Source organism: Scleropages formosus, chromosome 1, assembly GCF_900964775.1.
Source record: "Scleropages formosus chromosome 1, fSclFor1.1, whole genome shotgun sequence".
Lineage (NCBI taxonomy): Eukaryota > Metazoa > Chordata > Actinopteri > Osteoglossiformes > Osteoglossidae > Scleropages > Scleropages formosus.
In genome coordinates, this window is record NC_041806.1 from 42,094,867 (window position 1) to 42,118,311 (window position 23,445).

A 23,445-nucleotide genomic window follows, 5' to 3' on the forward strand; every position below is an offset into this window, starting at 1 on the left:
CGATGTTTACTTAACACCCAGCAGGGGGTCGCTACTGATGCTGTAAAGCAGGGATAATAGCTTACATGCGGAGTCGGACCGCTTCACCCTGTCTCCGTGGCACAGCAGCTCGCCCAACTATGACTTCCAGCTCCATGACGCTAATCCCTGGCTGGTACGAGCGGCAGAAATGATGGGCCTGGAAGATAGATTCCACTGAACTGCCAATTTCATTCTGTCACATCACCACTACACACAACATGGAAAAAAAAAAAAACAATTAATGCCTTGGTTTAAACATATGGAGGTCAGATGTTGCAAATCTGTCCCACCTAAATTAAACCTCATCTGATCCACAGGGACTACGGAACTCTGAGCACTACCTTTTCTTTGGAGATATTGAGCTTGCTTCCAATAACCTCGGCCATCCGCAGCCTGCTCTCTGGACTGGGCAGCATGGCAGTGAAGCAGTCAAGGGCCTGGAGAAGAGCACAGTTAGTCTACAGTGTCTGAAATCAAACATGAACCCCATTTTTTGCAGTTATTATAAGTATATATCAATGTATCATGGCACTGGGCCAAATCACCAGTTAAAAACAAAAGAAGCAGCATCCTTTGCGTTTATCACTGGAGCTCAGTGATTTCAAGCTGATTGTGACTCAGCCATTCACTGGGTCTCTAGTTCGATCGAAATGGGGGTACGCTGGTGAAGAGAGGCCTACCTCAAGAAAGACCCTCTGTGCTGTGTCTGAAGAGGTGCCATCAAAGTTGTGTGCAATCCTTTCACACCACTTCAGCAGATCCCTGTCAGGAGTGAGGACAACGAATGTTTGGCAGATACACTAAAAATTATCATTTTTAATAAACTATCTATCTAACATGGTTCTCTGTGGATGAACATTGGATCCTAGAGTTACAAAAGCTGGGTTAAAAAAAAATAATTTGTTTTTTTTTTAAATATGAACACTTTTTAGTTTATTTTTAAATGTACTTTCCTCACATAACTATTTTCAAAAATGTGCTGCAGAGAAAAATCGCCCACGTTCTCACAGAGACACTAGTTGGCAGTATATGGCAAACACACACAATAGGAATGTAGGAACAAACTTCTTTGCAATATGAAACAACTCATGTCTGGTGATTGAGCGCAAACGATCAATAACAAAATAAGCATTGCACACGTTTCTGTACAACTATCTGCACTGAACAAGAGTTTGTGGAAACAATGTATTTTTTAATTTTCGTCAAATTAGTTCTAATTGTAATGTGGCTTAAACTCATTCAAAAATTAAGTTTTACAATATTTTTAATTTTAGCTGCAGGCCTATCTAAGACTTATAGAACCTTTGCAGCAAATAAATCAAGCTATGTGTCTATTGTTACACTTTTTATTGTGTAGATAATAAAGCAAACAGATGGTAACAAATGTTGTACATGTTTATGTGATGAATGGGTCAGGACTGGATAGGAGGTTGCAGAGATTAAAGTTACTGAAAATGAAAGATGTGTGAAATGGATTGAATTTTAATGCTGCTTCAGGCTAATACAAAACAGAAGATAAATTTTGTCCTGTTCAAGGTGTGCCCTGCCTTGTGCACAGTGACTCCAAATAAAATGAGTTACAAATTGAGATAGACTTTCAGTTCGACCTGTATTTGAAAATGTGTGATTCGGCACATCCATCAAGGTAAAACAGAGAGCTGAGATTATACATACAAAAATTACAGTAGTGAATCTATTGAAGCATGAAGCAGAAGCATGATGGACACTGTAGTTAAGGAAGAAACTGGCAAATATTAAAGTTTCAAATATGATGTTGCCACCTATTTTAATGTACATGTCATTCCAGGACAAGACCCATGTAAGGTGTGGGGGCCCAGCAACGTACACAGGACAAGCTTCCTGTGGATTGACGGGTGAGCTCATTATCTAATATGCCATGTCCCTGCTTGACACCTAGCACACACGAGGGTGGGGCTGTCTCCAGAGGACAATCGAATCAATTGCCCATCGACTGGCTCAGAGTCTAGCGGAAACCTAATTAATCAGCTAGGGGTCAGTTGGTTGTCCATCAGGGCATTGCACATGATGGACATCTGCTTGTCCAGATGAGTCCTGCTTGTGTCTTTTTGTGAAACCTGACCAGGGCGTGACTACACTGAAGTCATTAAACAACCCATGGTAATATTAATATAAATGCTGTCATCAATTCATTGAAAAAACTGGGATAAGCATCAAGAATCAGTACTAAAGAACTAGATTAGAAACTTCTATTTGTCTGTTATGTCTTTTTAAGATCTATATTTGTTTTAGATTATTTTGTAAAGACTTAATTTTCTCTTAGAACAGTTCCTTACTGGGTCAATTGCCAACTCATTACACCTTGTGTATTATCAACAAATGCACTGAAATGTTTTATTTATGAAGTCATAATTTGTCAATAATTTAAGTAAAAAACAGTGTTTATTTTGAAACACAACTTTTTCTAAAACAAATTTGGGTTTTAAATAAGTTTATATATTACATTTTCTGTACCAGCCCACCATCTAAAACAGTTGGGCGATGAATAAAATTTAAAAAAAAAAAAAAAAAAAAAATCATTAAGAACAGGGCACACAAGCTCCTACCTGAGGGACAGGCCTCTGACCTCCAGACCTGCCACCCTGTCGTCCACACTCTGTGGGCTGTCATGCTGAGAGGTTCCGGTTGATTCAGTGCCCTGATGCTTGTCCCCTGTCAGCTGACAGTAGATGTCCAACAGACGTTCCACAACCATGTTCAGAACCGGGTATCGTTCCAGCAGCACCTTCACAGAAAGAACACTGGGATGTTCAAAGGCCGAAGAAGAGAAAACGCAGGTTGAGCACTCCTCAAAGGCATCTGCCTGCCTTATGGGCTTCATTATGTCACCTGCTTCAGTTCCTCTCTTGTCATGTTTCCCATTAGCAGTTTGGTCCAGTACTTGTCCAAAAGTGCAGCGTGAGTGTTCTGTGGGCGGTACCACCCTCCACCACTGGAAAACATCCTAGGACCAGAGAGAGGAAATTCAAATGCGAATAACTTGTAGATCTACCTTTAACACAAGTTAATGAACTTTCATAAAATAATACACCGTTTCAAATGGGCATCAGAGACTTCAAGATTCACTATTTCAAACCTTCTTGTGGCAAAGAACTGAAATCCTGGTGCCACTTCGATGCAGTCATCCCGCCCTGGGATCATCATCTTACGGTTCTCCATGAGGGGTAGCAGCACAGAGATCTGGAAGATAGTTACCGCTCAGTTTATGACTCTGCACATTATTGCAGTCAGATGTGTATCAGTGTGAGTGATATAGTTACAGCCAAAGATGTAGGAGAGCAACATCCCCTGCAGCAGTTCTATTAGCAAGCAAAGGCATTTCACAGCAGCATGAGAACTTCGCAGCATCATTCAAACCGGGTGATGGCACCCACCACATCCAAGGGCGCATGGTCGATGTCCTCCAGGAGGATCCAGTGCCCCTTGGACACAGCCTGTGTCAGAGTGCCAGGCTGCCACACAAACTTCCCAGGAATGTCAGTGCACCGATACATTCCCAGCAGCATCTGTAGTGATAAATACAGGGTGTAACAAGTAGCGTAGTGCTTAGAGCTGCCTAGGTTCAATTCATTGCTCTTACTGTACTACCCTTGATCAAGATATTTACTGTGCTTTCACTCGGTCACTCACTCACTTTTGCTAACCACTAGCTCTGGTCATGGGGGTCAGGAGCATACCACAGAATCACCAGGCTAAGACTGGTGCAGCACACACTGGATAGGATGTCAGTTCCATCGCAGGGTAACCCCACACACACCAACACGAGCACACACTAAGGGCAATTTGGTGTCGCCAATTCACCTAAACTGCGTGTTTGGACTGTGGGAGGAAACCACGACACCCGAAGGAAACTTACGCAGATATGGGGAAACAATAAAAACTCAACACAGATGGTCCAGGAGCTGTTATTAAGGTGTATATACAGGTAAATCACTGTAAAGAACTTAGTGTCAGTCTCGGAAGAAAAGCATCAGCTAAATAAATGTCACAGAGATGTAGAGCACAGTTCCATATCTGAACGCCTTTTAAAAAATAAAAAAAATAAAAAATCAAACATACAGAGGCATACTATTGGTAGCAGCTGTTCAAATGTAAATATATTTATAATAACATAACATCTAAAAACAAAACTGTTCATTAAAAACACTTCAATAGAAAATTGACTTATTAGGCTGTTAAGTTTCCTGAATGCATACAAATTCCAAGCAGAATAACTTGAAAAAGAAAAAAAAAAAAAGTCACTGTAAAAGCACAAACATGGTCCATACCTTGCTGTCAGTCTGATCTCCCAGTTGCACCTTTAAAATTTCTGGAGACTTGACATGTCCCGTAACTGCAGCGAGGTACTCCACGAGAGCCGTTTTACCGCATCCAATGGGGCCCTCCAGCAGAACGGCCTTCTGAGACGCCACAGCCAGGGCAAGCCTACGCAGGTTCTTGGCAGTCGAATCCACGAGCACCAGCGGCTTTGTGTAACCCTACGAGTGCGGAGAGTGAGACTCAATGAACGAATTAACACAAAACATTCCCAATTAAGTATGTTTTTTTTCATTCACGGTCCAGGACTCTCTCGTAAAAATTCCAGCACAGGTTGGATCGAAAAAATATTCGCCTGAGGGGTAAAAGTCTTACAGGCTCTTGCAGCTTGTGCGTCTTCCTAGGCAAAACCACGCCACAGACAGCAACAACGTTCTGGGACAGGTCGTGCGAAACCACCCGGCCCCTCGTGAACTTGTTCACTTTCTCCTTGCGCCAAGTCACAGAGGCCTGATTAGCCAACACCAGGGCTTTCTCCACCTCTAGCTGCTGCACTTCTTCCAGTGACCTAAGTGCCAACAACGCATCACACACTGTGAACACCTGTAGGGGCGGTTTCATTCAAATGCAACTCAAAAAAGAGCGCCATTACAAAGGGATCCTGAACGTACTTTATTTTGAGATGCAGGATCTCTTCACTCGACAGGACTTTCCTCAGAAAGATTGTTTTCTGATTATCGGTCATGTGCGACACCAAGGCCAGGCAATGAGCTGTGTACCTGAAAGGCATCGATCCAGGATTATGGCGATTGTTCAAGACGGAGGGACTAATGAGCACAAACATTTACAAAATGTGTTGCTCTGGTACTGTTCACTAAGATTCTTACCCTGAACTGACAAAGTAAAATTATCCAGGTGTAAGTAAGGAGCTTGACAATATTTAAAAGGGCTAATCGGGTGGAAAGAAGCGCTAAAACTTTAAGGCAAAGGAGGAAGAGGAGCACAAACCATCGAACCACAACATCGCTGGTGAGCAGCTGGGAGACGCAGGCACTCCAGTCCCACAGCTCTCTGTATTTTGCACAGTCGCTCTGCAGGAAGCGCAGTGTGGCGCCCATCAGGTCACGAAGCTTCATGCGCCTGGGGCCATACTGGACAGAAGACGACTCGGTACTGGTGAAAAAGAGCCTCTGAAAGACCGGAGGGGTGTCCTGAAAGTACCTAGAAGCAAATCTGCAAGGACAGCATAAGAAATCAGCGCGAGTCTCACCCGACGGATGCCAAGCCATAATCACCGATCAAGAGGGCATCGCCGAAACAGGCGCGGAGGCTCTTCGTGTCGAACGAAAGCCGTCAACGGCGGCGCACTCACAGCTGCGCATCTGGGCTGATGCTCAGGAGCTTGCTGAGAGCCACACACAGTCGCTCGTGTTGGTCGTGGTTTATCCTGCCGTCCACTTTAATTCTCTCCGCGTTCCTCTCCAGCAGGTCCAGGACAAGGGGCCGAAAATGGCGGGCGATCAGCAGCGTGTAGTCCTTCTCCAGCAGGAGCTTAGCCAGGCATGTCAGGATGGCCTGTCGGTCCTGCTGATTCCATATCTACACACACACACACACACACACACACACACACACACAAAAAAGACAGAGACAGCTTTGGAGCGCAAAGTAACTTAGGCCCTGTCCTTCCATATTTTATTTAAATAAGTTATTTACATAATTTTTTCATGAATTACAGTGGAGATAAGGCTGGTTAGTGGAAACAAATACTAAAAAAAAAATCCAGCATGAACGTTTGGTTTGGTTCATCACCGTCCAGGACCAGAACTGGGACCTGCGTCCACTGCACTGCCACTGGAACACGCGCGTAGAGACAGTTGGAGACATTATGGAGGGACTCGGAAGCCGAGGACACATGAAACTTGCCGGGACCCCTACCTACCTGCTTCGCCAAGTACTTCCCCAGCTCGCTGCGGCTCTTCTCCGTGTGCTTCGAGACGATGCTCAGCGCTGACACGTTCAGCTCCAAATGCTCCATTGTTTCATCAATTCATGTGCTTTTTTTCCTTTCTTCTTCTCTTTTTTTTTTTTTTCTTTTTAAATAAAATATCGTCGCTCTCGCGGCAATGCTCAGCGTGTAATCCGCCTCAGCGGCTCATGCTCTCGCGGCGCAAGCTGTCTTTCCGGGAGCCCAACACGAACACGCTCCCCGTCCGTACCACAACCCCGGAGTCCACATGTGGGAACGGCGAAAACACTTCCGGGTCAGTGCTAAAAACACCCCCCCCACCGCGCGCTTCAGTCCACACGTATACGGGCAAAACACGTCCGGGTCAGTGTCACACACTCAGTTTGTGGGTAGCGTTAAAGAAAGAGTTGCACTTCGCTCAGGCCGTCCCGCGCAGCATCATCCCAGGGATCTGTAGAGCCCAGAGTACATCGGACTGGTTGTGCTCTGGATGCTAAACCATCCAATAGCGTTTTCACTTAGTTTCAGGTCGTTATCCATCTTCAGCTTTTTGAAAAGAGTTAAAATAGCTGTTTTACTCGCATTTGTGTATTTCTAAGTACGAATATTATTGTAGCCCAGGGAATCATGGAACACTGTAGGTAACACCAACGGCCTTCTTCTTGCTGTGGAGAACACATCCAGTACTGTACTGTAAAAAACATACAAAAGTGACCATCACCAAACTGACCTATTTTAGAAAGCCGAATCTTATATATTAATAATAGGGCTTCTTTTAAGTTATTGCTTTCTTTTTTGTTTATATTCTTTATGTACTGTCCCTTTAAGCAGTGTCTGAATTTATAACCGCACTTTTTCTGCAAAAAACACATTACCCCCTTGTTACGTATAAGTAGCCAGATATGGCATAAAATAAATAAATATCGACGTATTGCTAAAAGCACTACAGCGTTTTAAACCTGCCTGGAGTATCTTATCTTTCGCAGGCTACAACACGGGAAAAGTGTCGTCACTTCCAGTTGGTAACCGGTACCTTCAGCGCCTTTGGCCGGAGAGACCGCGGGAAAATGTCGTAATTTCCTGTGGCGTAGTGAGGGTGTCCCGGTTGGCGCGCCCGTGTCCAGCTAGCTGTGTGAGAGTGATGAGTATGCGAGGACGGCGAGCTCGCCTCCTTCCAACGGTAAACACCAGTTATATTTATTGTTTTATACTTCAGGCGCAAAACGAAGGCCGCGGAGTGCGGCGCAGGAGCGTGAAGCGACGCTACAGGACTGACCATCGCATCGCCGAGGGATGCTTTGTGTGTGTAAAGTAGTGTAGAGTAGATTAATACAACACATAGTAACTAGTATGTTGTCAGCTTTGAGTTTGATTTGAACACTCACTGTCCTCTTGTTTTTATTTGTAATCTGGAAGAGATACATTTATCAACGATTTTTTTAAGCATCAATAATGCTTCAGACATCACCTGCGAGTCTTGCACAGGGGACTCTTCACATGGCTCACTGAGAAACATTTAACTCTTGTATTGTTATTTTCATTCTTTAAAGTTTTTTTTTTTTAAATTAATGTCACATCATTCCTTTACTAGTTTATCCATCCTCATGCTTTCAATGTATCGGAGCATTTCTGCAAGAAGTCTGGCTTCCTGATCAACTTCCTTATGAAATGAGCAATTATTGTTTTACTATATGTCAATTTTAGAAGCGATGTAGGCTTCACACCCTTTCTATTTGTTTGTCTATGTGAACCGAGCGTGTGTCTCCCTGACCAGAGCTTCTTGATGTTCAGTTCGTTTTCAGGTAACTTCTGCAGCAGCAGTTGTGAACAACATGGAGATGAGTTTCTCAGACGAGATGTATAGGGGCCTCGGAGGAAGTCACTGTGGTGAGTCCCCTTGTCTGTAAATTAGACGAACTGTGTTCGGATTTCCCTTCTGATGTCAACGCCGCATACTCTTCGTGTTGTTCCGAGACATCTTTTAATGATCCGATGTTGAGGGGGGGAAAAAAAAAACATGGTTAAAAAAAAAAAAATCCAGAGTGGTATTTAAAAGACCAGACGGTACAGGTTGTCCTCAACTTACGATGTATACGACTTCCAACGGCCATTCCAAAAACATTATTATATTATTTTCCAGTTCCAGTGTTTGGTCGTAGCGTTTCATAACGACCGCTCCGTCTTCCGTACTGTAGTATTGACTGGCTGCGCTGCTGCAAGAAATATTTCTTTTTGACTCAGTCGATATGTCTGTTAGTGATTTGTGTTTTATTTACAGAAGTACTTTGTCATTCCATTTGCTTTTCTACAATGGCTAGAAAGAAAAACCTAAATAAAACAGATTTACCTCTGAATGTGAAAATAATAAGGCAGGATGAAAATGTCATTTTATTACTTTATATTATACTTTATATCAGAGTTCTGTGCGCAGATAATTCATGTTAATTGTTTATGCATCTTTGTGATTTCTTACACACTTTAAGGGTGTTTACGACTTGTGATTAAATCAACTTATGACAAGTTCATCAGAATGAAACCCCGTTGTAAGTCAGGGTCATGAGTTGCATAGAGCTAATGCTACAACTGCATAATGCCCTCAGAAGTTATACTGAATTAAACTTTAAATGGTTTTTTTAAGAAGCATAAACAAAAAAAATTAATCTAGAGATGTCATATTTCAGACTCTCCTGTTGTTCATGATGAGAACTCAGTGGATATTTACTCCGGATTAGACTCTAGTCCTGGAAATGGTGAACATACAGGTAAAGTTTTTTTGTTTGTTTGTTTCTTTTTTTTTTTTAAATATTTAAAAAAACACATGTGGACTTCAAGATGCCAGTAGTTAAAGAACTAGACTTTGATTGATCACTGGTTCAAAGCACATGACAGAAATCCTTCATCACAGCTTGCTTGATCATAGAGATGGAAAATGCGTTATATTCAAATTTGTTATATTGTCACTACATGATTGCGAGGCATTACATTGAAATTCAGAATGAAATTCTCTGGGCCCTTGAAAATTGCCTGTGATTTAGGACTATATTCAATTTATTCACAGACAAAGTGAATACCCACATCTCTCCTGGGAAGCTAAAGGATTCAATGGATTTATATGAAGAAATCATCAAAGAAGAGCAACAGGAAAGAGAAGCTTCGTACAATGAGGTTTGAGGCCCTTAAACACTATTTTTCATTACCCTGTTTTCACTTAATCTTGAATGTCGACAGCATTTTTTTTTTACTTAGCCTTTTAACCAAAGTGACTTAATTCAAACGGTGTGTATTGCTGCCTTTTCAACTTATTAACCACTGTGCCACCAACTAGCACACAAATTTGCTATGCCGATTGCTTACCGTTTTTTTATTTTTTTTATTTTTAAATCATAGCTCAAGACCAAGTTGGATGCAGCAGAAAATAAGGTTAAGGAATTGTTGTGTAAGCTACAGCAAGTACAAGAAAAGGTTAGTCCTTATGTTCTTGTTCTAGAGTTTTGTGCCTCTTAAGGCCAACTTGTTTATGACCACTCATCTGATTTGTATCCTGACCTGCACAGCCACTGAACTTAAGTTAATGGCGCTAATGTAAATGAATGGTTTTGAATACCCTCCTGGCAGTGCGCAGCAATTTAACAGTGCATTACTGGGCTTTCCCCATTGTGCACTGAATTTCTGAGTGGATAAACATGATTTGTATCTTCTTGTGGGTCTGTCAAACTCTGGAAATAGACACCCTCATCTGAGCAGATGTTGTTCTCCCAAAGTGTACAAATTTGATACTGGCACATAAGCAGACTTAGAGGAGGTGTCAATGCATGTGTCACTTTCCAGGCATAAACTCTTTCCTTGTCTATTATGTTGTTTTAATTTTGCCCTCATTTGTTTTAAGAACACCACCTTGCACACGGAGAATATACGTCTCAAGAAAAACATATGTGCACTTATTAAAACGGCCAAAATGGAAATACTGCGTAAGGACGAGGAGATCAGCAGGCTGAATCAAAGGCAAGTTCCTGTTTTCAATCTTCACACTGAGTTCAATTAAAAGACATTTTGAAGGACATTTCTTTAAATTCAACTGCAGATAAGATTTGCAGTATTGATTTGATTATTAATTATTTTCAATTACCCATTCACAGGTTTGGTTGTGGCCCTCCTCGAACACAGCACTATGCTCAGAGACGTCAGAGTACCAGACTGGATCCTTCAGGGACCTGCGCTTCATCGGCAGTGGTACAAATGCAGGAACCAAAAGTTACCTTTCCCTCAAAGGAGCTACATGAACACCACTCCGAGGACAGAAATAGTTTTGTTCAGCACCCTAGCCTTTCATGTATAGACAGCTCACCTGTAACTGCTACACCACTTCATAAAGGCAGGTGCATTAGAACTCACCCTGAAACAAGAATGTTGCTCCCTGTTTCCAGGGAGGAACCAGCACAGTCTGGCAAAGTATGCACAGGAAGCACTGACAGACAGCAGAATAGTACTGTAATGCAAGAAGAGGTTTCCCAAAACGTCAAAGATGGGAAACAGCAGGCTACGACTAGAAAAGACCAACTTAATCATATTGAATTTGGTGGAAACGAGCAAAAACAAAAGGATCAAGAGGAACTGAACAGAGACCATAAGGAGCTGGCTAAGGATTGTACTGAACCTAACAGAAGTAATCGCCAGCATCCTGCAAGTAACTTACCTGGAAAGCTAGAGAGGAGTAACAGTCCATCTCATCAGAAAAAATGGAGCCCAACGTCAGATGCTTTGCATCGCACAAGTTGTGGTTCTCATTCGACAAATGAACGGCACAAGGACTCAAGAGAAAAAAGACAGAGAAGCAGCAGTCAGGAGAGACGGTATGGCAAAGATCGGCACATGGGCGACAGAAGTGTTCCAGGACCAAAGTGCAAGGATGGGAAGCGGTCTAGCTCTAACCATGGTAGTTGCGAGAGTGGGGCACGACACTCATCCAGCCACAGGGGGCAAAGAAGTCCTACGTGGGACCTGCAAAAGAAGGAGAGGTGGCGCAGGGAGGAGGAAAACAGGAGTAGATTGGAAAGAAGCAGTAAGGCAGAGAAGCGTGATGAATATGAGAGAAGAAAATGGAAGGAGAGTAGCAAGAGTGGAAAGGACAGGCATGGAAAGACTGACGGCGATAAAAAGGTCAGAGAGTCAGCGAGTCGGGGCAGTTTGAGGGATGAAAAGCGAAACACTCCTTGCAATGAGCACAGCACCGGGACTGAGAGCTTCAGCAGCTCCAGGAAAGATTCAGCAGAAGGCTTAACGTCACTCAATGAGAAGGACCATGGGAAGAGGAGCGGGACTCTGGAGGCGGATGTTGTTGAACATGAAACTGACAAAGAAAAAGTTTCTGAAGTAAACTGCCAGAATAAAAAGCTGAGTTTCATGGAAACGCTGAATCTCACTCTTTCTCCAGTTAAAAAGCCAAGGTTATGCTCTGAAGGCAAGGAGGCAGAGGACAGAACCCCTAGAGACCTCCAAGAGGGTCAAGAAGAATATGATCAGTATGACTTTGGGGAGGATTACTGTGTCATAGATGAGGTTAACAGCAGTCATGAGTTTTTGCAAGAGGAACACAAAATCAATAAAATATCAGCAGTATCTCACCCGGTGAACCACGTGTCAGGAAACGCTAAGGAGCCAAAACAGCAGTGTGATGTCAAAAAGTGTGGAAAAGAAGGTGAACAGGACAGAGTCAGCTCAAATGGGACAAGCATAGCAGAAAAACCCATGTCTGAGTCAGTAATACTAAACCACAGTGAAGACACAGTTGTCCAAAGCAGAGAATGCAAACAGTCCAATGTGTTGGAAAGTCAAGGCTCCAAACCAGCTGCCGCGGCGCAAACGGCACACCAGACAGATTGTTCTTCAGTTGCTGAGATAAGGGATGCTGATAGTGCTCTAAAAATCATACCCTCCATCGTAATGGTAGAAAATGGAGCCAGAGAGCACCTTCTGAATTCTGTAGTTCAGGTGAACGAAGTTAGAAATGGTAACGATGTGAGTGGGTTGGAAAGTGACACTGGTCTTTCTGTGTGCGAGACCCCGCATGCTGAATCTTCTCTGACTGTGACCGAAGATGATGCGGGATGTGTGGGGGTTTCTGTTGATAATACTAGTGATAACTGTGGTAAACAGAATAATCCACTTCCTGTCCAGTCTGAAGAGTCCCATGGTGTGTGTGCTTCTGTTGCTGTGGAAAGAAGCACCGATCACAGGGTCTCGAGGAAAGAGACTTGTGATACTTCTGCAGATGACGTGTCCAGCACTGTCAACATAGAGATGCTGTCGGAGTGCTGCGATAAGCCCATAAATACTTCTGAGGCCGCAGAAACCGTTGTAATTTCGACTACAGAGTCTGAAAGTAATGCTGAAAAGACGGACCTGTGCGACAGCCAGCTGAAGGAAAGCCCTATGGAGGTTCCCGAATCAGCTAGTAGTTCCGTCCTTTCGCCTAAGAACTGCTCCGAACCAGATTCCACCAAAGATGAGGAGCGAAACCCTGTTCCTTCAAGTTCTGTACTGCTGTACCAGGATGAAGACTCCATGATGCTTACTCTGAAGAACATCCGTCTCATCCCAAACGCCATTAGTCCTCTCACCAGCCCTGTCCGCCCTGTGAAAAGTCAGCCCCTCTCTTCAGGCAAGGCTCCACATGTCAAAAGTCTTAGTAAAGGTGTGTATAAGAAATTAAGTTTGTTGTTTCAGCTTCTTAATATGTTCTGGTGCCACTGTGGGAGAATGAGCTCCCTCTCTCCCTCAGAGCTGCTTTTCAAAACTTTTCAGCAGTCAAATAGGATCTCAGAACAAATCTTTTAGACCTTCTTCTCCTGATCGCTCCATCACATCATCTCATAATCTTCTTTGTGTTTCCTGTCAATTCTATAGGCAGCTGTTTCAGTAATGCGTATCGCCAAAACTGAGGTGCAGATAATCATGTGTTTATCTAAAGCTCTTTGCGATTAAATGCACTTTTGCTTATTCTGACTGGCGCATCACTTCAGAAAAAAGCAGCTGCTAAATGCATAAATGTAATTAGTAGAATCATAACATTCTTACATTGTGATTCATATTGTCTTTAAATCAGCTATTTTAAATAATATTTCCTTTGTACAGATTTTTCCAATGTGGCTGTAAGGATGGATGTAAATAAGGAGAATGAGAAGCCCGACTGCAGCGCCACACAAAGGCCACAGAAGGACCAGGCTCCCTCTGTTGCTTTGTCATCCTCCAGCTCATCGGAGGATGAAAATGAACTGGAGGAGGGAGAGATTGTGAGCGACAGTGAAGATGACAGCAACCCGGCTCCTCTTAGTCCTCCACAAAATAGGGGTAGTTTGTCAATGGCCGGAAAACATCAGTCCCGTCCAAGGTCCCCAGCTAAGAGACAAGTCCAGAAGATGCCAGTGGTTTCTCAGGGAAACTCTGGAACAGGAACTAAAAGTGCAGGCACACCTACTAAGAGCCCCCTCTCAAAAAAAAGACGTTTTAAAACCATTATGCCCCTTCTGCCCAAAGCCAGTCCTTCCACAGTCCATGAAGCCATGGAAATGTTCAAGGTGATTCGCAGTCTGATGAGGAAAAAGTACATGAAACTCCACAAAACCTTTCCAAAAAAGTCTTTCTACAATATAATTGACATGTCTCTGTTTTCCTTTACGGACTTTGTGAATAATGCCAACTTCAGTAAATTGTGCGGCAGGGAGAACAATCCAAAACCGAAGCTGAATAATATCATTTCGGTATGGATGAAGAAGATTTCCAATAATGGCATTGTCAAGCGCATCTTTGAACAGCAGGCACCTAGTTTGAAAAAGAAACTGTGGACTTTTGTAGAAGGTCAGTTTGACTTCTTGTTCAAGGAAATCAAGATGGCCTTCACAAATCTGTGCAAACCTGCGGAGGCGAGACCCTCATCCAAAACTGAAAGCAAATTTGGGCGATCAAGGGAGAAGAAAGAGGTGAGCCCAGCTAAGTCTTCAGTAACTTTGGTCCCAGAGCCTAATAAGAAAGCAGAACAGGCACCTTCCAAAGCTCAAGGGAAGACTGTGGTACCCAGTGTTGTCCCTTACAGGACAGGTTTGGGTAGCAGGGGTAAAAATCTAAGAATTGCTATGGAACAGAATGACAAGGTACCAGAAGACAAAAAGCAAGACTTACCTCTGGCCTGTTCCCAATCTGGTGTCACACCAACAAAAAGTGACAGTATTACAGAAAAGTCTTGTCTTCGACCGTTCCATAACACTTCTCTCCCAGATAAATCTGATTTTGAAATCCTCACTGAGCAGCAGGCATCCAGCTTGACCTTTAACTTGGTCACAGACTCCCAGATGGGGGAGATCTTCAAGTGTCTGTTGCAAGGGTCAGATCTGCTGGAAAACAGTGTGTCTATGGGAGATGTTGCCAACTGGCCTGTCAGTACACCTCGAAAAGACGTTCAGTTTGGGGAGAGCTATGTGGGCGTGACATCTCCAAATAAGATCATGACGACACCTTCAAAGCTTGTTACGGCATGGTCAGCTATCTCACCGTGCAAGTTTACCTCTCCAAACTCAAAAATCAGGATACCTCTGAGCCCAGCAGTGTTTGATGAAAGCTGCATGTTGGAGGTTCCCTCAAGCCTATCTGTCGGTAGAAATACATCGTCATCTGCTACAGTTTCACAAAGGTCCTACTCCATTTTGGCAGAGGATCTGGCAGTCTCCCTCACAATCCCTTCGCCGCTGAAGTCGGACAACCACCTCAGCTTCTTGAACCCGGTGGGTGAAGAATACATCTCAGCCCCAGAAAGCATAATCAGTGCCCACTTCAGTGAGGATGCCCTGCTGGATGGAGAAGACGCTACAGAGCAGGACATCCATTTGGCTCTGGACTCTGATAATTCCAGCAGTGAGTCTACCGGTGGAGACTCCAGGGAGGCGGATGCTGTGCCTCAAACATTTCAGTTCAAACCACATGTACCCATGCAGGCAGTGGTGATGGAGAAGTCAAATGACCACTTCATCGTCAGAATTAGACACACATCCCCCAGCGCTGCTTCTAGTCCCACTTCCACGGATGGAACTCGAGGACCATCAACACCGAAGGCAGCCCAAGATGTGGTGTCTAATGATGATAATCGTAAGGAGTCCCAGACTCAAACTGTATGCAGTTCCATTGATGTGGAACGGTTTGACCAAGACAACCTTTGTGATACCAGTGGTGAACATTTATCCCAGGTGGCTGAGAAGGACCCAAAAGGCAACTCCATGGAAGAACTGATGGTGTCACAAGACAAAACCACTCCCAAAACTAACCAAAGCACCCTCACAGAATTCAAGGCCAAGGATGGTAGTGTCAAAAAAAAAAGGAAGAAACGCCACCCTGAGCAGACAACAAAGAAAGCAAGAACTGAAGTGCTACACGAGCAAACTAAGAAAAAATCAAAGAAAAAAATTGAAACGATATTTTCACCAAAGGAGATGTATAACTCTGTATCTTCTCCTGAGTCAGCCAACAGTCTGTCTGCTGAGAATGTTGTTAGAAGAAAAGGAGAGGTGGTGGTGACATGGACCAGGTGAGTTGTGTACACATTTTGATCATGGATTTAGTTGAACGTCCATCATAAAATCTCACACACTTTAATCACCGCATGTTTTGTAATCAGTTATTTTTTTTTTTTCCTGAAGGGAGGAGGACAGACACATTCTTATTGAACTGAAGACAAGCGGTGCCTCTCCAGAGACCTTTTCAAATCTGTCTGCAAAGTTAAAAAAGTCACCGTCGCAGGTAGCTTCTTGAATACATCGTGTCTGAGCATGTGAAAGTAATGTTTTCATTTCTCTATGACATATATAAGCGGAGCGTGATTTAGTATGAAGATGAATGGTGTCCTTTCTCTCTACAGATTGCTGACAGGTTCTCGCAGCTGATGAAGTTATTCAAGAAGAAGGAAAGAATGAATTGCTGAGATGACAAGAGCAGGTCCCATGTCACAGAAGGGCTGAAGAGCCTGGGATGTTGCAGTATTGCAGATGTAGCCCACTGAAAATACAGCAGAGGTTTTATGGAGCAGTTGGGGAACAGAACTGTAGGACAGATGACCAGCAGAGTCAGCCTGGATATCAGTTGAGCCGACTGTTGGCACAGTAAGAAGCGAAGGTAAAATGCACTTATACCCTTTGTGGGAGTTTGGCAGTAGGTGGAATTTCTTCATCTCACGAAGACCGTTGACCCTTCTCCAGGATGCAGGTTTGAATTTCCAGTGGATGAAAATATATGTAAATACCAGAATTCCAGGTTTTTAGGACATTTTGGAGGTTTTCATCTAAGTGCATTTAAAAAGTGTTAATGTAAGTTATCACTTTGAAGTCCAACAACCACATCTACGCTGGTTTCCTGGCCTGAGTATTTGAGTCTCTCAATTTTTGTAAAACAAAACTACTAATATAAGAAAATTTGTGTTCAGAGTTCACTTATAACAGTTAGAGGTACTGACCTTGTATGGGACTGATATTAATGTTTAAAAAATGGTTTTTGGATTACCCTGTTCAGTTGCAGGTGATGATTCCAGTCTACCTCATTATGTTTGGAAAAAATTACAGGCAATTACACTTTGCCTCTAAAATTACTAATCTCTAAGCCATGACACATTACAGTATAGGAACATTAAAAAGGTAAACATGGTAAACAACTGTTTTCAAGTGATATGAGTACATTGTGATTTTGTTGATGACCCTAGTTGTTTGTATTATACGAGAGGCCATAACAAGTACTTCAGAAGAGCAGCTTGCCAGCAGAGATGCATCTTTGACATGAAACATGCAGAAGTTTGCTTGGAGTGCATTAAAAACATTAAGTGCACATACCGGGATCTTCTTGTGGACATCTGACACAAAGCTACTGTGAGAGCAACCATATTGTTGCAGTTACATTCAGTTTGGTTAAAATTTTCATTCATTTCACAATACTTGATTTGCACAATGCAAATGTGTCCAATGTGTACATTTGTACAGAATTCAAGGATTATATTTTTATGGATGAGTTTGTTTTTCTAAATTTTTGGTAATGGAGAAGATTGGTGGAGGCACATGCTGTGGTTTTAAAATAATGTAATGTGAAAACTTTTTATTAAAGTTAATTTATTTACTCTTGTCCGTGATCATTTCTGGGAGGGGGGATGAATTATATTTCTGAATATTAAAATTAGTATACAGATTTAAGTTGCGCTGAGAGCAGAACAAATGCACAGCTCTTAATCACATAGCTCTACAACAAGGACATTCAGGTCATTAATACAAGTTCTCGAAACGACAACGTTACACGTACATTTAATTAATTTACCGGGCTTGGTGGCACAGCGTGTAGCTCTGGAGCCTCGTTTCTCCCGGGCTCTGGGTTCTGATGGTACGTGTTCTCCCTGTGATCGTGTACATTTCCACTGGGTGCTGTTTTTCTCCCGCAGTCCAGATATGTATTTCAGGTAAATTGTTCACTAATTGCCTGCAGTGTGTGAATGTTAGACTGAGTGCATTAAATCGCTCTGCTGTATAAATAGCTCAATGTACATAGGAAGTTCAGCATACCTAGCATTGTAAGTGGCCTGGACTGAAGGTTTGACCCCGGTACACAGTTCCTCCCGAACAGACGAAAGGTTGCGGACTCTGGACGCCAACGTACACATAGGGGTGGGTTAAAAATCCTCAGATGGCTGCTCTTCGCAGGGATCCTCTTCAGCTGGCAGGCAGACAGACAAACATCTCGCCTAAAATAGCATATCGCCCACTTGACTATGAAATCGGACATGACTCATTGATCATTCTGTCTGGCTCTACAGTTTAGTCAGATCTCTTTGTTATGCTTTATAAAACCTATCATTTGCGTCCTATATTATTACAAAATCGGAGAGAAAAAAAACGGAAGTCGTTTTACCAACATCTTTCGAGTAAATGCAATACCACGGTGGTTTAAACGGTTTTGACAGCCGATAAAGGAGTTTTCACACGTGTCATATTGACGAGTGCTAGAAGGGCCCGAGGCCGGGAGGCACTGTGGGTAACTCGTCGGGTGCGCTGCACTCAACAGTTGTGTTATAAAATCAGCCCCGGGACATTGTCCGCTTGGTTTTAGGTCGATCTCGCCTAAGCGCTGGGTGCAGAGTGTCGCTGATGCATTTGCAGCAACGATGCTCAGAGAGGAGGTGTCTCTTCCTAACTCGGTGGGTAAAATATGCCAACGTTATCCTCATGTCTGAAAAGAAAGCTTTCAAAAAGTTGGGCTATGTTTAATTTTTTGCAGGAAACTTCTTAATGATAGATGTTTCCTGTTCCAGAGTTGTTATACTTTGACAGTTCAGGATTATGGTGGAGAATCTTAACAGACGTAGGCTACTCCACCTTGCTTCCCATGTGAGATGTTGAATTTAAATTTATCGAGAACTGTGTCTTGAGCTCTGCTTTTCTTCTGTTTGCTTGTCACGAATCCCCGACTTTACAGTGTTGAAAATATGCGGTGCTGAAGATGGGAGACTGGAACCTGTTGGGCAGCATCTTGGAAGAAGTGCACATTCACTCCACCATCGTGGGGAAGATCTGGCTGACCATCCTCTTTATATTCCGGATGCTCGTCCTCGGCGTGGCGGCGGAGGATGTCTGGGACGACGAGCAGAGCGAGTTTGTCTGCAACACGGAGCAGCCTGGCTGCAGGAACGTGTGCTACGATAAGGCATTCCCCATATCCCTCATACGTTACTGGGTGCTGCAGATCATCTTCGTGTCCTCGCCGTCTCTGGTGTACATGGGCCACGCGCTGTACCGCCTGCGCGCGCTGGAAAAGGAGCGGCACCGGAAGAAAGCGCAGCTGAAGGCAGAGCTGGAGGACAAGGAGCCCGTTTTGGAGGAGCACAAACGAATCGAGAGGGAGCTGAGAAAGTTGGAGGAGCAGAAGAAAGTGAGCAAAGCCCCTCTGCGGGGGTCGCTGCTCCGCACGTACGTTTTCCATATCTTAACGAGGTCTGTTGTAGAGGTCGGATTTATAGTGGGCCAGTATGTCCTGTATGGAATCGGGCTGGATCCCCTGTATAAATGCAAAAGGATGCCATGTCCAAATAGCGTGGACTGTTTTGTTTCCAGGCCGACGGAAAAAACGATATTCATGGTCTTCATGCTGGTGATCGCCGGGGTTTCGCTCTTTCTCAATCTCCTTGAAATATCGCATTTAGGACTCAAGAAGATCAAGGAGAGTTTGTACGGCAGCAGCGGCGCAGACGATGACAGCATCTGCAAATCCAAGAAAAACTCCATGGTGCACCAAGTGTGTATTCTTACTAACTCATCGCCGCAGAAAACGATACAGCTCACGCATGCGGCCTGCACAGGTGTGCCAGACGGACAAATGGAGCCTCTTCCTGTGTACATGCCTTCAGCGGGTCCCGCGGCTGTCGACGAGGCGCTGAGACGCGACAGCGCTGTGGGCGGCCGGGACCGTGCGAGCGGCTCTGATCAGCGCCCCAGACACCAGCGGCAGTCAGTTCAAGGTGAGCGCCGTGATACCCCGGAGAACCGGGAACGTTCGTGCAGCAGCGATGACTCTAACGGGGGGAACGGGCCCAAGGGCGCCGGATATCCGGGTCACTGTGGAGCCCAGCCTAAAGGGCCTACTCAGAGCAGCCACATGGAGATACCCGCAGCCGTGCGCAACGCCCTCCGCAAGCAGAGTCGAGTCAGCTGCTACAAGGACTTCGGAGAGGACCGCAGCGACTCCCCAGACAGCGGACACTACCCTTCGACCAGAAAGGCCAGCTTCATGTCCCGCGGGCTCTCCGAAAGCAAGTTAGCCAGTCCACCTGGAAGTCCGGCTTCTGAAAGCGGTTCCGACTCGGACTCAAAGCGCATGACGCAGGGAGAGAGCCCGCCAATGACCCCACCCCCGGCGACCGGGAGAAGAATGTCTATGGCAAGTAGAGACAGTAGGGATGGTCTTGTGTAAGATGGTCTTATCAGAAAGTATACATTTAGATGTACTGATTTAGGCCAAATCTAAGGTGTTCTTGTGTGGGACAGACCACACAAGGAAGTGAAAAATTCTGATTTTTTTCACTTATTGCGGAAAACGTATCATATGAAAGCCTGAATGATCTATTCAGATTATAAAGATTTATAAATGTTTCTGGGTATTTAAAGCTATTCACGATGGATGAACCTTGATGAACACTTCATAGCTGTGTTTTTAACCTTAGAATTACGGTAATATATTATCCCTTGCACTCTCTTTCAGAGTATGATCCTTGAGCTATCCTCGATTATGAAAAAATGAAGCCAGCAGCTGGCAAATGTGGGAAGAGGAGCAGGATTACAAGCCGGGACAAATGGAGCAGGATCCTTCTGCATACCTTACGCTACGCTGCATTTCCATTTTCCATATTACAAACACGTATAGTGCTAATGACTCATGGGTTTTTGCTCTAGGTTTTATTTGGAGACAGCATTTGCAGTTACTACTCTTTCGGAAGTTATAATCTTTTTTTTTTTTTTTCTTTTTTTTGCTTTTTGCTGTATGTTTCGGGTTCTGCGCTCAAAGACCTCCAGCAGGTCAGAATGCAGCTCAGAGTGAGGGGAGCAACTGGGTGTCTATAAAGTGAGACGAGTTACTGCTAACAGAAAAATACGGGACATATGGGATTTACCGGAAATATACCGCGTACCTATTTTGTACAGTATTACCTGAAAAGGCATGCTTTCTGCGCAATCTCGTATCAATATTTAGCAACACGCGGTCACAACAGACAGAAGAGCTCCTCGGTTCAGCAGAATATTCTCAAATGGTTAAGGATAAAGAACAATAAATATTGTAAAATCTTTCAGAACAGACTAGATTTCAGTTTTCTGAACCTCTGTCGTTCCTTTCCAACCTGGTGGAGAAGCGCGATGCTTTTTCCGCGAAAGGCAGACGATCGTGCGGACGGTCATACGAGGCCAGAGGCGTCACTGCCACAGCTTGCTGGAGCAAGACACGTGCAAAGAATATTAGTGCTTTAAGATAGTTCTGAAATTGGCAGTGTCAGCGTGGTTTTACTACACTTCACTGCACCTGGTTTTACTATGATTTAAAAGACCTGGTCAATCAGAGACAGTTATCTGTAAATCTGTACAGGGAGCCACACAACCAAAACTTTCCTGCGCTCCCTGATTCCGCAGCCGTAACGGAAATGTAGATGAGAGGTGTAAGAGACGAGGCAGGAGGCAAGAGGTGCAGTTGCCCGTTGGTGAGGACCAGGGATCAGGTAGGATGAGGTTTCGTGCGGGTTGGGGGGGGGCTGGGAGAGTCGGGTCGGTCGGGACGCGGGCGTCATCTCTGGGATTGGGTTCGTCTCTGTCTCGTTCTCCTCCTCGGTGTCTTCTCTCTACTGCTGGCACCAGGGGAGAAATAGGGAGTGTGATCAGCCCCATCTGTGGCTGCTCTGCCCCCGTCGCCGCCCCCTACACGAGGATTTTCAGCAGGTGCGACCACAGAGCAGGTAAACAAAACCATGAAGTTGTCGTTTCCAGGTTACTCACTCGACTAGGTCCTCGTTTCACTCGGTCGCCTCTTTCGGCTGGTGGGACGACGCAACGCAGGAGACTCATCAGCATCCCCCTACAGTTTGAGTTTCAGGAGGATAAACACAATCCACAGCAACCCAGAAATGGTAGAGCACTGGAATGCTTTTTTAAATGAAGGAACCGCAGGTGAAAAACAAATTGTTGAGAATACACGATCGTTTTGTCTTCCAAACAGCTGGCACTGGGGGGAAATTTGACCTTTATGTGGAAATATCGTTTTTTGTGAAATACATTATCTTGCTGCACGTGACCAGTGCAGCTTGTTTTACTAATTGCCCTTTCATTACGCATTTACTGATGTACTGAGATTTCATGAAAAAATTCATATTTGAAGTAAATGTCAACTCTCTTACTTTGTGTTAAGTTGGAAGTAGGCGATCACCCACGCAACACCCATATGTAATACCACATCGGGTGCATTTTTGGAATTTTGTGCTTGTGAGAAATAAAGGAGGGGTTATAGTTTCACTCCGTAAATCGAGCCAAAAATTACACATTCGAAGCAAAAACAGGAGAAGAAAAAGCACCTAATTCAACAGAAACGGAATCAGGGTTTTATACATGATATGTTCTTTATTTCATTAACAGAAATGGTGTCTAGACAAAAAAATTTCATTCATATAACACTAGCATTTGAAATGAATGGAAATGGGTTCGCACAATACTGTATTTACAACTGGCGTAAGTAAATTTAATTAGGGTTTTTTAGCAAAATAAAAACAATGGTAAAAAGTCTAGGTAGGAGACTAGGCAAAAAAAAAAAAAAAAAAACCCAACTATTTCAAACTGACAATATTAACACAAAACAGTCATCTAAAAAAAAAAAAAAAAAAAAAAACAAGGGGAAAAAAAAAACTGACTACAAGCTTAAGAACTGTTACAGTAAAAATGATGCACCAAAACCTACCAAATACAATAACTCCATAGAATCTGTGTAAAAAGCATATAGAAAAAACACCTGATGCAGTTTTGTTGATACAGTCATTGACCAGTTATGAGAGGTATGAAGATTTCACAGGTAGATAAGTGTGAGAAAGTCTATACTGTTGACACGGCGATGGGGCCTTTAGCCCTTGCATACACTCACTTCACTTCAATGTGAATTATGGCCTCTGTAAAGTGTAAGGCAAAAAACCGGGGGTGCGCTTGTATCCACCGATGTCGGCAGCACCCCCACCTTGGGAGCAGTAAGTCGCGGAGAAAAGACGCATAGTAAATGGCGGGCATTTTTCAGTTTTAAATGTACGTCAAGACACTAACCTATATCGATCCAATTAAATCTAACCACTCCTATTTACATGACAAAAATTAACCGACTGCACGAAACACTCAACAGCTTTTGCTTTGTAAACATACATTGTTTTTTCGTCCTCTTTTTAAAATGATCTCAGTATGTGCATTCAATCAGGTCACCGACAATTATAAAGTGAAGCAAATGACACGAAAAACACTCTTCCGAGAAAAGAGCAACCGTTGGAAAGCCAGTGTTACTTTTCAGAAGAGAAGCAGCCAAAAAATTTAAACAATAAATAATAATTAAAAAAAAAAAAAAAAAAAAGAAAAAAA

General features: G+C 43.7%; 3 protein-coding genes across 4 annotated transcripts in view; 2 read left to right on the plus strand and 1 right to left on the minus strand.

Moving 5' to 3' along the window:
* Positions 1-7,279, minus strand: part of mdn1 (midasin AAA ATPase 1) — a 47,280-nt gene extending 40,001 nt beyond the window's left edge. For both annotated transcript variants that reach the window (XM_018743690.2, XM_018743689.2), the window contains exons 1-13: positions 6,260-7,279; positions 5,690-5,916; positions 5,326-5,550; positions 4,989-5,096; positions 4,693-4,885; positions 4,329-4,538; positions 3,435-3,566; positions 3,137-3,240; positions 2,890-3,004; positions 2,607-2,785; positions 702-783; positions 363-458; positions 66-178 (exon numbers count right to left, since the gene is read on the minus strand). In XM_018743690.2, the coding sequence (XP_018599206.2) occupies positions 66-178; positions 363-458; positions 702-783; positions 2,607-2,785; positions 2,890-3,004; positions 3,137-3,240; positions 3,435-3,566; positions 4,329-4,538; positions 4,693-4,885; positions 4,989-5,096; positions 5,326-5,550; positions 5,690-5,916; positions 6,260-6,355 (1,880 nt within the window). In that variant the 5' untranslated portion in view covers positions 6,356-7,279. The remainder of the gene's footprint in view (positions 1-65; positions 179-362; positions 459-701; positions 784-2,606; positions 2,786-2,889; positions 3,005-3,136; positions 3,241-3,434; positions 3,567-4,328; positions 4,539-4,692; positions 4,886-4,988; positions 5,097-5,325; positions 5,551-5,689; positions 5,917-6,259) is intronic.
* A 50-nt stretch (positions 7,280-7,329) lies between these two features.
* On the plus strand, positions 7,330-17,362 carry casp8ap2 (caspase 8 associated protein 2). The gene is made up of 10 exons (XM_018743546.2): positions 7,330-7,466; positions 8,078-8,173; positions 8,968-9,048; positions 9,345-9,451; positions 9,674-9,748; positions 10,173-10,288; positions 10,423-12,977; positions 13,418-15,857; positions 15,970-16,069; positions 16,188-17,362. The coding sequence occupies exons 2-10, from the start codon at positions 8,119-8,121 to the stop codon at positions 16,248-16,250; spliced, it is 5,592 nt and encodes a 1,863-aa protein (XP_018599062.2). The 5' UTR covers positions 7,330-7,466; positions 8,078-8,118; the 3' UTR covers positions 16,251-17,362.
* A 1,437-nt stretch (positions 17,363-18,799) lies between these two features.
* gja10b (gap junction protein alpha 10 b) lies at positions 18,800-20,593 on the plus strand. The gene is made up of 2 exons (XM_018743586.2): positions 18,800-20,233; positions 20,555-20,593. Exons 1-2 carry the CDS (start codon positions 18,800-18,802, stop codon positions 20,591-20,593), a joined length of 1,473 nt encoding a protein of 490 aa, XP_018599102.1.
* The last annotated feature ends 2,852 nt before the right edge of the window (positions 20,594-23,445 follow it).

Coding starts and splice junctions, on each gene's coding strand:
- casp8ap2 (XM_018743546.2), top strand. CDS start 8,119: ATGGAGATGAGTTTCTCAGACGAGATGTATAGGGGCCTCGGAGGAAGT. Junction 9,749..10,172: donor TACAGCAAGTACAAGAAAAG/GTTAGTCCTTAT, acceptor ATTTGTTTTAAG/AACACCACCTTGCACACGGA. Junction 12,978..13,417: donor TGTCAAAAGTCTTAGTAAAG/GTGTGTATAAGA, acceptor TCCTTTGTACAG/ATTTTTCCAATGTGGCTGTA.
- gja10b (XM_018743586.2), top strand. CDS start 18,800: ATGGGAGACTGGAACCTGTTGGGCAGCATCTTGGAAGAAGTGCACATT. Junction 20,234..20,554: donor CCGGGAGAAGAATGTCTATG/GCAAGTAGAGAC, acceptor ACTCTCTTTCAG/AGTATGATCCTTGAGCTATC.